The sequence below is a fragment of the Dreissena polymorpha genome, chromosome 9 (assembly GCF_020536995.1).
Source record: "Dreissena polymorpha isolate Duluth1 chromosome 9, UMN_Dpol_1.0, whole genome shotgun sequence".
In the NCBI taxonomy this organism is placed as follows: domain Eukaryota; kingdom Metazoa; phylum Mollusca; class Bivalvia; order Myida; family Dreissenidae; genus Dreissena; species Dreissena polymorpha.
Window position 1 is genome coordinate 86,003,049 of NC_068363.1, and position 12,929 is coordinate 86,015,977.

The 12,929-nt window shown below is 35.1% G+C and overlaps 1 protein-coding gene and 1 non-coding gene across 3 annotated transcripts in view; one reads left to right on the top strand and one right to left on the bottom strand.

Moving 5' to 3' along the window:
• The window catches only part of LOC127843625 (uncharacterized), a 42,174-nt gene that overhangs the window by 9,978 nt on the left and 19,267 nt on the right, over nucleotides 1-12,929 (bottom strand). For both annotated transcript variants that reach the window (XR_008032244.1, XM_052373316.1), the window contains exons 7-10: nucleotides 10,895-10,984; nucleotides 8,325-8,435; nucleotides 5,754-6,146; nucleotides 2,892-2,932 (exon numbers count right to left, since the gene is read on the bottom strand). Coding sequence is in view for 1 of the 2 variants with exons in the window: in XM_052373316.1 (XP_052229276.1) it covers nucleotides 2,892-2,932; nucleotides 5,754-6,146; nucleotides 8,325-8,435; nucleotides 10,895-10,984 (635 nt within the window). In the remaining variant the exon portion in view is untranslated. The remainder of the gene's footprint in view (nucleotides 1-2,891; nucleotides 2,933-5,753; nucleotides 6,147-8,324; nucleotides 8,436-10,894; nucleotides 10,985-12,929) is intronic.
• Trnaf-aaa (transfer RNA phenylalanine (anticodon AAA)) lies at nucleotides 2,009-2,090 on the top strand. Its single transcript has one exon. It is a non-coding gene; the product is annotated as a tRNA-Phe (tRNA).

Below are 12,929 nucleotides of genomic sequence, written 5' to 3' on the forward strand. Positions count from 1 at the left end.
TAGCCATATAAGGAAAAATGCCCCGTCCCCTGGTGGCCTTGTTTTTAAAGCAACAGAAACCATTTTCAAACTCATCCAAGATATCATTGGGATGAATCTGACCAGGTTTCATGAAAATTGGAAATAAATGTGGCCTGTACAGTGTTAACAAGTATTTAATATGGCCATATATAGCCATATAAGGAAAAATGCCCTGCCCCCTGGTGGCCATGTTTTTTAATAAACTGGCATCATTTTCAAACTTGTGTAAGATATTATTAGGATGAATCTTCTGACCAAGTTTCAATAAGATTGGACAATAAATGTGGCCTCTAGAGTGTTAACAAGGTTTTACTATAGCCATATATAGCCATATAAGGAAAAATGCACCGCCCCTTAACAGCCATGATTTTCAAGAAAACGTAACCATTTTTGAACTCATCCAAGATATCATTGAGACCAATCTTCTGGCCAAATTTCATGAAGATTGGACAATAAATGTGACCTCTAGAGTGTTAACAAGGTTTTACTATAGCCATATAAGGAAAAATGCCCCGCCCCATTGCAGCCATATTTTTCCACCAACTGGCATCATTTTCGAACTCCTCCAACATATTATTGGGATGAATCTTCTTACCAAGTTTCATGAAGATTGGACAATAAATGTGGCCTCTAGAGTGTTAACAAGGTTTTACTATAGCCATAAAAGGAAAAATGCCCCGCTCCTTGGCAGCCATGTTTTTCAAGCAAACGTAACCATTTTGGAACTCATCCGAGATATCATTTACACCAATTTTCGGACCAAATTTCATGAAGATTGGACAATAAATGTGGCCTCCAGTGTTAACAAGGTTTTACTATAGCCATATTAGGAAAAATGCCCCGCCCCCTGGCGGCCATGTTTTTTAACCAACCCACATCATTTTTAAACTTGTCCAAGATATTATTGGGATGAATCTTCTGACCAAGTTTCATGAAGATCGGATAATAAATGTGGCCTCTAGAGTGATAACAAGGTTTTACTATAGCCATATAAGGAAAAATGCCCCGCTCCTTGGCAGCTATGTTTTTCAAGCAAACGTAACCATTTTCAAACTCATCCAAGATATCATTGAGACAAATCTTTTGACCAAATTTCATGAAGATTAGACAATAAATGTGGCCTCTAGAGTGTTAACAAGGCAAATATTGAAGCTGCACAACGCACGACGGACAAAAGGCGATCACTAAAAATGAATGTGAAGTATGCTGTAACAAGAGATCTGGAATTTACATAGATTGTAAATGGTCTTCAATCCTGTACACTTATTAGACATCAGCATGCCACAAACAATAACTTTTACAGCTAATGATGCTGGCGCAAACATTTCTTTCTTGACACCCTGACAATGAGGATTAAATGCTTGAACTCACAGCTGCCAGTAATATCATCTATCACATAATTATGGAACTCAGTGTCAAATGTTCAGATTGTGATTCATCAACCTCTTTTTAAGGTTTTGATTGGTATTAAAAGTACTTAAAATAACCACTCCTTCAATGTAATTTCATGTAAAAAGCCCCTGTGACTTTGAACATTTACCAGTTGACCTCAAAATCACAGCTTTTTCCTTTGTGCACGAGTTCTTTAGTGCAAAATTGAATAATTGTTCAAGAGTTTTGTAGTGCTAAATTAAATAATTGTAAGTAAAAGCTTTCTCTGCATATCATGCAGAATCAAAATGGTCTACAGACTGATTAAGGTAGCGCACCCCTAATGATTTCCTGCAATTTATTTTACGATCTTTGCCGATCTTCAATGATCGGTTATTTCCGAGAGATGCATTTTATTTTTTTCAAACTTCGAATTTTGATATGTGTTTACGTAATTCATTTAGAATACATTATTCTCACAATAAATATTGAAATAAATATTGACTTTGATCCAATTATCATCTGAAAAATACGATTACGCGATTTCTTCAAAGATCGACGAGCCTTTTCACCTGTTTACTTATGCATATCTAATTTAAGGTTACACTGATGTGAAGTTGTCGTGGCCGAGTGGTTAAGGCGATGGACTAAAAATCTTTTGGGATCTTCCCGCGCAGGTTCGAATCCTGCAGACATCGCATTCTTTTTGCGACGCGTTTTATTTCTTTTCTAACGTAATTTGATTTAATATAGCATATAAGCTATGTTTATTGTTTAATATGTTGAAAATTTTATGCACATCCTTCAATTTTTAAAATTAAAACAACGATATGGCTAAATTGGGTAATTTACTGCTGAAAATACGAATGATGCATGTTGCATTTTTATTTTATTTCAAAAAGTAAACGGTAAATCTGTCTATTTCTTGGTATTTTTGCTGTATATAGTGTTTCTATAAAAACTTAGTTTAAAATATTACTTAAATGATACTATTTTGAATTTTATGACACTTTGTTTTTAACCGACCCAATTTTTACTTGGCTGAAATCACTTACATTTCATGGCGCTCTTCCATAGATAAAAATAAAAAAAAAATAAATGTCTGTAAAAGAAAACTTATTTCATCTTGTTTAAACACCTTTACTGCATCTGTACACACCAACTGCATGCCCATATTTGGAAATTTGAATGAATTATGGAACTTTTATACACCCCAGGGGTGAAAATAAACTGGACAAAAGCCGAGCGTGGGGGTGGTTTTGAAAAAATCGGTATATTTTTTAAAAAAGCATAGAAAGCCTACCTACAAATTTGCATGTAGTTCAGTGACATAATGCTGATTAAGAAAATAATTAATTAAATTATATTTGGATATGTGTCCATTAGGGGTGCGCTACCTTAAGGGACCGACAGGCGCAACGCAATATAAACCTGTTTCTTTGAAGGGGAGCATAAATATATAAAGAAGGGGAGCATAAATATATAACAATGTTACCAACCAATGAGTCATTTTCCTTCTGTGCAGTAGAACTATCTGCTTCTGAAAACAAAGTATAAACAAGAAGCTGTCACAGACTGTGTATTCCTCGAAATGGGTGCATTGTTATGGAAGCGTATTCCTTGCCATGGGTGCATTGTTATGGAAGTGTATTCCTCGCAATTGGTGCATTGTCATGGAAGCGTATTCCTCGCAATGGGTCCATTGTTATGGAAGTGTATTCCTTGCAATTGGTGCATTGTTATGGAAGCGTATTCCTCGCAATGGGTGCATTGTTATGGAAGCGTAAGAAAGACTTATTTTTTTACTGATTTAATAGCCCTTATTCACTCATATTTCCAAAGGCCAAAATCATCCTTTTCTACCCATTTTAAATTTAGACATCTGAATTTTAAGTCATGCAAAAATTAAGAAAAAAAATCGTCTAGCGAAATTCACATAGAATATATTATCACAAAACAACAACAGCATTTTGTATCTGGTTAAATCTATGTTACCAGACCATATCTAGCGTCGCAATTTTGGTGATTGCTATAAGGAACACTTAATTTTTATGTGTTAACTTTATTTTACAAAATATTTTACAAAATATTCTTTGAGTTTGCATGTTTGTGGGGCTTTAACAAATTATTGCTGATGAAAGAAAGTTAATTTGAGTGATCAGACTACTTTTTGATTTAAAATTATCATGTTTGTTATTTTACCCAATAGAAAATAGCTTGACATCATAAATTCATCTTGTGATGATGGTCAAATGTCAATGATGTAATGATTGTCAATAACCTGTATCTGTACACGTATGAAGAAAGATAGATGAATGATGTTAAAAAAGTTGAAATAGCCAAAATGTGATTAATTAATATAAAGCAAATAATGATGCTTAAAGTGTGATAAATTCAAACTATTACAATTACTTGATACAAGTTTGTGGCTATGGGCCCGTATTCACCAACCAGTTAATAGACTTACAACCCAGATTGCATTATTCTAAACAAGAGCACCGCCTTGCGGGTGCAGACCGCTCATCTATTTTCTTTTTAAAGGTGAAGGGACTCTCAATTTCAATCACAGAGGAGGGAGGGATGGAGTGAAGAGGGGTGTATAGTGTGGGGGTGTGGTCATTTATTACATTATCTTCCAAAAATGCGGAAAAAAAAATGCAAAAATAAAAATAAAAAAAATCGGCGGGGGGGGGGGGGGGGGGGGGGGGGGGTGGGGGGGAGGGGATTCTTGGGTGCAATGGTTGGACGGTATTTCAAAAATAAAATAATAAAAATAAATATTTGTTTTTTAACCGTTTCAAAAAAAAAATAAATTGGGGGGGTGAGGGGTGGGGTGGGGGGGGGGGGGGTATAGTGTGAGGGTGTGGTGGTCATTTGTGAAATGATCTTTAAAAAAAACAAAAAAAAATTGGGGGGGGGGATTCGGGGGGGGGGGGGGGGGGGGAGGGCGTGGGGGATGGTTTGGGTGGAGTCTATCGTGGTATGTCAGGTAAGAGTTGTTTTGTCAAAGTATCAATCAAATCTAATAATAAATAAAGAAGTTATGGCAATTTTAGCAAAATTTAATAATTTGACCTTGAGAGTCAAGGTAATTCAAAGGTCAAGGTAAAATTCAACTTGCCAGGTACAGTAACCTCATGATAGCATGAAAGTATTTTAAGTTTGAAAGCAATAGCCTTGATACTTTAGAAGTAAAGTGGATCGAAACACAAAATTTAACCATATATTCAAAGCTACTCAGTCAAAAAAGGGCCATAATTCCGTAAAAATGACAACCAGAGTTATGCAACTTGTCCTTTTACTGTCCCCTTATGATAGTTTGCGAGTGTTCCAAGTATGAAAGCAATATCTATGATACATTAGGGGTAAAGTGGACCAAAACACAAAACTTAATCAAATTTTCAATTTTCTAAGTATAAAGGGCCCATAATTCCGTCCAAATGCCAGTCAGAGTTACATAACTTTGCCTGCACAGTCCCCTTATGATAGTTAATAAGTGTTGCAAGTATGAAAGCAATAGCTTTGATACTGTAGGAATAAAGTGGACCAAAACACAAAACTTAACCAAATTTTTAATTTTCTAAGTATAAAGGGCCCATAATTCCGTCCAAATGCCAGTCAGGGTTACATAACTTTGCCTGCACAGTCCCCTTATGATAGTTAATAAGTGTTGCAAGTATGAAAGCAATAGCTTCGATACTGTAGGAATAAAGAGGACCTAAACACAAAACTTAACCAAATTTTCAATTTTCTAAGTATAAAAAGGGCACATAATTCTGTCAAAATGCCAGTCAGAGTTACATAACTTTGCCTGCACAGTCCCCTTATGATAGTTAGTAAGTGTTGCAAGTATGAAAGCAATAGCTTTGATACTTAAGGAATAAAATAGACCTAAACACAAAACTTAACCAAAATTTTTAATTTTCTAATTATAACAAGGGCACATAATTCTGTCAAAATGCATGCCAGAGTTATCTAACTTTGCCTGCCCAGTCCTCATGATAGTAAGTAAGTGTACCAAGTTTGAATGCAATAGCATTGATACTTTCTGAGAAAAGTGGACCTAAACGCAAAACTTAACCGGACGCTGACGCCGACGCCAAGGTGATGACAATAGCTCATAATTTTTTGTCAAAAAATAGATGAGCGAAAAATGCGAAGTTCTAAAAGTGCTTCACGGGTCTCACTTCAAATGTACATCCTCTACATACATGACTCTTCATTAAGAACAATTTGTTAATGGCATTAGCAACATTAGTTGCCTGAATGTATGCAAAATCTTAGATAAAAGATTCTTAATGTTCAAGTCTTAGAATGTAGTAGTATATACGGGCACAAAGCAAGAACTCTTAAAATATTACCAGGGCGTGGCCTGCAGCCTTGTGCTAATTTTGACCATGGTGGAATAGAAATCTGTGTTCTATTTCCTGCACCATTCACAGATGCCTCTGGGGAAGGGGACACAATACTGCCATCAGTGCTTTTTTCAAAGCTGAACTCTGCGCTGGAGTTACTCCCCTCACCATGTGGAGTACTTGTATTGGTGAAGTTCAAACTTAAATCCGAAAGGCTGGAAATGTTCATGAAATTTGTATGCAATATGCTGACACTTTTTGAAGACAATACTTCAGCTCCAATATTTTCTTCTTCTGCCCGAGTAGAGCTTGAGGTAAGGTTCATTGCTCTTTGACCATTTACATCCAAATTTGGCAGACATTTTTTACCAAAAAGGTCCCGGTTAATGGTTGCAGATTCTGAAAGTTGAATTTAGAAATACATGTATAAGTGTCAATCACATCATGATTATACTTAAAAATAAAAAACATCATGCAACTGTATATCAACATTTTAAGAAAAATCAGACTAAAAAGTAAACAGATTAGTGCATGTCAACAGAAAATCAAACCATATAAGTTGGGTATAGTTAAGAACTTCTATACAGCTTTGTGCACATGGTCTCATGCAAGACTTCAAAAATATTTCAAGAGTCATTCGCCTTGCAGGTTGAGTGAGCCTAACAATCCACTTGCCCTGCAGTTTAATCTGCTTGTCCTGTATTATATTTATATTGAAAAACACTTTTTTCCATAATTATCAAGCAGGGCCTTTTTAGTGCAGCTTGATTGACAATTGATTTTGATAAATGTTTACCGGTATAATTCTTGTGATCATGTATTACTCCTTTATATTAATGATTAAAACAATTAAGTAAACAATCAAATGACTTATAAAAACAACAACACAAATGACATTCAATTCTTAACAGAAAGACAGCAAGACATATCTACTGGTCTTTTTCACTGTATACATACTATAACAATCAATGAGATCTAAAGTGGCATCATCCAACAAGCAAATGCATTCCACAAATTTGACATTATTACTTTGCCCATGCCATTATTGAAATTGTCAAAACAAAAATGCAATTTCCTTGTGTATCATACATTGTTTTGTACGTTTGGCAACTTTTTCAATCTCAATATCTGTATCAGTTTGGAAGGAGTTTTGGTATTTGATTAAGAAAAAAAACACTTGCAAGGGCAAACAAGTAGTTACAAAAGTAAACTCATGTGACCGGCAACTTCACTTATCAATAAATTATAGCTGAAAAGTTTACTTTTTAAGCCCCACACCTATCTATTCATATGTAACGACTTTCTGTAACTGACAGGATAGAACTTGAAGTAAAGTTTTCATAAAAAACATTTTTACAGACCAAACATGATTTTCCTCTGAAATTTTTCATAACATACATCAATATATGATATGATAAAAGGTCGCCGTGGTTTAATGGATATGGTGTCCGCCTAGCGACAGGGAGGTCATGTGTTCGATCCCCACTGTGGAGCGTTTTCTTAGATCTCCCCAAAGACACCAAGTTCTGGTTCTAGGCCCAGGAAACAGCCTTGAGAGCGTTTCAATAAGCATGAGGCTTTAGATGCAATTGAGCTAAAATAAATAGGTTTAAACTAATATATGATACCCAACATTAAAGAATGCAATAATTTAGCAATGAGGCCTGACTCAATTTTAAATTAATTTCAATTCTAATAATTATTAATTATTAGAAATGTGTCTGAAGGACATGCATGCCCCCGCTATATTTCACTGGATACAGAAACCAGTGTAATGTGCTTTGCAAAATGTTAACAGGTAATACAGCATGTATGTACCAGTTCTTAATAACTGTGGCTACACATAAAGCCTATTTCACATATGGGACATGGACCTTTAAGCAAGCACCATAGTTGGTGCATACAACATGTCGTCTTGAAATTATGATTTCAGTTTGCCAATCCACTATAAAGATATAAGACTTACTATCACATGCATATCCTATCAGTAATAACCATATTATAAGTAATATGCACAAACTTCAAGTGTCAACAGCAACCTGGACCTTGAAATGACCAATATGCGTCGTGTTCTGAGAAAACTAAGCATAATGCGTGTGCGTAAAGTGTCATCCCACATTAGCCTGTGCAGTCCGCACAGGCTAATCAGGGACGCCACTTTCCCCTTTAATGACATTTTTCATTTAACTGATATCTCTTCTTAGCAAAAATCAAATTTAGGAATTTAGAAAGTGTCTTCCCTGATCAGCCTGTCCGGACTGCACAGGCTAATCTGGGACGACAATTTACGCAAATGCATTAAACCCAGTTTTCTCAGAACACGACTCATATTGTTGTTCAACACATCATCCATACATTACTATTATTTGAGCCAATTTATTTGAAATGCCATAAAACACACAAAAGGTATCGGCAATATACGGTATGTGCACAAACTACACTGTGACCTTGACCTTCAAGTGAGCGACATGGTTGTTGCGAATTTTTCAGATTGCATGATTTTCCTGTTGATTATTTCCAAACATTTACCTGTTTCCCAAACAATTTGAGAATGCAAGTTCAAACACCCCAACCAACCTGAAGATGTACAGCCAGGCATATCCAGACACAGTGACACATGCTGTTGACTCTCTAATTCGGAGTTGGCTTCATGTAAACTATTTTGAGGCTTGTAACCAGCTTGCCACTCTAAAACATATTTGTTTTTCATCATGTAATGTTTAAGTGGTCTTGACATCAATCTAATTAAGCTGAAGATGGAAATTAACATAAGTTTTTTTAGGTATATAGACCAGACTTTACAAACCAGATTTTGTTTAACCATATGGACCATATTTGCGGACTATACAGATCAAATGGGCGGATCTTTCGGACCATATGTTTGATGACATGGAGGTCATTTTAAATCATGAAATAATTAGTACATTGTGTATGCTGTTGATTATGTATCTGTTAGAGTAAAAAGGAGAAATACAAAGTTTGTGTTCATAATTATGTCAATAAGCATATTACCTTATATATTTTTAGATTTAAAACTTCTTTTAATTGTGTTATCAATTATTTATTGAGGCACTAGGTTGGCATCACATAAACCAACACTATCATGCATAAAATGTATATTCTTCAAATTTAAAAATAATACTTTTGAAATGAATCAATGTAACAAGGTTACAATGGTATTTATATCTCAAACTGGAAATAAAATTGTAAATTTATTACATTACTTCAATATGTTTTACGCATATGTTTCCATCTTTAGAACATACAAACAATTAAAATTTCATATTATTTATTTTTAAAACAGCACTTTTTGTAGTGTGAAGATATGTGTATTTTTATTGTTTTCTTTTGGTAACAAAACCAATGTCCTTTCAATGTTTGTCCTTTTACATTTGTTTCTCTCCATCTCTTGAAATTGTTGAAAATGGAAATGTTTTTTAGTGATATATGTTGTACACAGATATTTTATTTGTTTAATCCTACAATTATACAAATAATACAGAAATTTACAAGCGTGCTAGTATGCATACCGTAAAAACTCAGTCATAGACATACATGCCATAATTTTTCAGACCGATTCCGGGACATTGAGTTAAATTGTCCGGGACTTTTGACGATTTTCCGGGACATGTATAAAATGTAGCGATATTTATAGACATATGCATTTTTGGTACATTTTTTTTGTTATGCATCGTTAATTGCAAAAGTTCGAAAGTCTATCCGAAAAACACTTGATCTATTAACGTCAAATTAAACATTACTACTAACGTTACTAGATACAAGCCACGTGTTTTCAGTGTAAGCGTTCTAAACATAGATGGTGACGTCACTGCGTTATTGATTAAGACCGGTGTGTAACGCGCAGTTGTTAATACGCCTTTATTCATTTATAACATTTATATAATAAAAAATACAACAATACAGTACCGTTAGATCGTCAACTCAAATCCATTCACAATACATACAACCAATCACAATAACATTTTTATATGCTTACTTTTTTACTCAACTTCTTTGTCGGTTAAACGTGCGAACATAAACTGCTTTTAATTTTTTACTCAGCGATGTTGGACTTCAGATGTGTGAAAAACTATCCTTTGCCCTTACGCAGTGGGAAATAATGACGTAGTCGATTAAAGTCAATTAACAACCACATTAAACAATGCCGCCTTTTCGGTTTGACCGCGAACGTGAGACAATCGATTTGATAACAGGACCCCTGTTAATTGATCGATTTTGACACGTAGCGTAGTCTGCCTATTCGGGTAGGCATTGTCACGGAGACGCTGCAGATATACACAGATTCGAGGTGCAGTTAAGCCTGAGATAAGGTACAAGTATATATTGGATTTTGTAAATTCCGGGACATTTGACAGATTTCCGGGACAGCCGGACAAGTTCTTCATTTCCAGGACTGTCCCGGGACGTATGGCATGTATGGTCATAGAGGAAAAAATCTCGACTTATGACTGCCTTTTTACGGTACTTGTGGAAGTAAATAATGTAATAACATACAAATATGCTGTATATTTACAGTAAATTCAATATTTTACAATACAATATTGAAAAAACCTGACATTAACATTATTTAATGGTCTGAATGGTCCAGAAATATGCTTCTTATTTACATGTATATTTAACATCTGTGCCATTATATCACACAATTACGTCAAAATATGCAGTGTATTTACAGCAACTTTAACATTTTATTAAATTTATGAATACAGTATTGAATGAACACCAAATCATTACTGTTTAAGACACCCTCTCTAAGGTCCGCAAATGTGATTGGTATTTATACAAGTACGTTACAGGCCAGTGTAATGAAACAGCGCAAAAATATGCAGTGTATAGACAGCAACTTTAATATTTCATTTGATTAATACAATTTGAATGAACATGGAATTAATGTTATTTCAGACATGGTTTGTATGGTCCGCTATTGTCTTTTGTATAGTCTGCAAATCTAGCATGCAAATCTGGTTGGCATGGTCCATGGTCTGTATTGTTTAAAATCAGTTTTTTAAATAAAATGTTAGCTTTTTATAAGTTCTACTTTTAAGTTTAATATTTTAATGGACATGTAAGTATTACGATAAGGATTTGCCAAATTCTGGACACTTGTAAACATTTAACCTAACATTTACCTGGTATGCAGTCAAGCGGAGTTAGCTGTGAGACTGGGAGCTGAAACTCTTCAATGGAGAAGGGCTGAAACAACGTCTGCAACAATGAATCTGAAAGATAAGAGTGCCAAGTATGGAGGCTGTGGTCCTCGGTGGTTATATGAGCATCACTCTGATAAAACGGGGCCATGTGTGTAAAGTGTCGTCCCTGATTAGCCACGGGGCCATGTAAAGTGTCGTCCCTGATTAGCCAGGATTCAAGATCAAACAGGGACAACACTGCCTGCGTTAACTGGATATTTGCTAGGAAGACACTTCCTTTAAACGAAAAATACCATTAAAGAAGAAAGTATTGTCCCTGATTAGCCTATATGGACTCCATAGGCTTATATGGGACAATACTTTTTGTAAGTGCATTAATCCCAGTTTCAAGAGCAAGGCTGATATACATGCACTGATGACTTATTGTGAAAATGGTCTTCAATAGATAATTTAATTAGAGAACTTAAAACCAGCATCAACCAATGCCATGTAAATGATCTCATTCTACACTATAGCCTTATCTCTCATTCTACACTATAGCCTTATCTCTCATTCTACACTAGAGCCTTATCTCTCATTCTACACTAGAGCCTTATCTCTCATTCTACACTATAGCCTTATCTCTCATTCTACACTATAGCCTTATCTCTCATTCTACACTATAGCCTTATCTCGCATTCTACACTATAGCCTTATCTCTCATTCTACACTATTTCCTTATCTCTCATTCTACACTATAGCCTTATCTCTCATTCTACACTATAGCCTTATCTCTCATTCTACACTATAGCCTTATCTCTAATTATACACTATTGCCTTATCTCTCATTCTACACTATAGCCTTATCTCTCATTCTACACTATAGCATTATCTCTCATTCTACACTATAGCCTTATCTCTCATTCTACACTATAGCCTTATCTCTCATTCTACACTATAGCCTTATCTCTCATTCTACACTATTGCCTTATCTCTCATTCTACACTATAGCCTTATCTCTCATTCTACACTATAGCCTTATCTCTCATTCTACACTATAGCCTTATCTCTCATTCTACACTATAGCCTTATCTCTCATTCTACACTATAGCTTTATCTCTCATTCTACACAATAGCCAGCATCAACCAATGCCATGTAAATGATCTCATTCTACACTATAGCCAGCATCAACCAATGCCATGTAAATGATCTCAATCTACACTATAGCCTTATCTCTTGGCTACCAATATCAGTAAAAGCTGATATCCAGACATTCTTTCCCATAGACAACCCGTTCCTACCCTAATTACTCTATTTTTTCGGACACTTAAAAATAATAAAAAAAATTCGTGTCCAAAAAATTAGATACTCAAAATATTCACAAAATACAGGTGTCCGAAAACTTAAGAGTTGAAAATTGAAGTGTTCGAAAATAGCGTCAATTATTTCAACGACTACCGGTAATAGCACGCGATTGTAAAATACCATGCCGTATAGTATAAATTAGTTATATATGTTTGCACTGCATTTTAAATAATTTATAATGCTTAATTTATTTGACAGAAAGTTACTACAAGGTTGTACTTTGACCAACGAGTTCAAGGATGAGCATGTGATGTACCGATACTCGCTAGTATGAACCTGTAATAAACGCAATAAAAAAGCAAACTATGAATTCTTTGTTTGTTCATTGCTGATAGTTGTTGTGTAGCACCTTCCAATGTTCGTAAAACTTGCAATATATATGGTGCATCACACTTTGAAGAATTTAGCATGTGTCACAGTAATTTTACTGAGAAGGGGTAGTACCATTGCGGTAGATAATTGAACTGTTAATTGGCACTACCCCTGGTAATTGTCATAACGCTTATGCTATTGGTCAAAACCATTGTTTAATACCGGTTTACAAGGTTATTTACCCAATAACGCAAATGTTATGGTTCGTTGCCCTCAGGCATGCACCTGCCATGTTTTTTTATGATGTTAATCTGGTTGTAAAACCCCATGATCAAAGTGTCATTAGATATCAAAAAC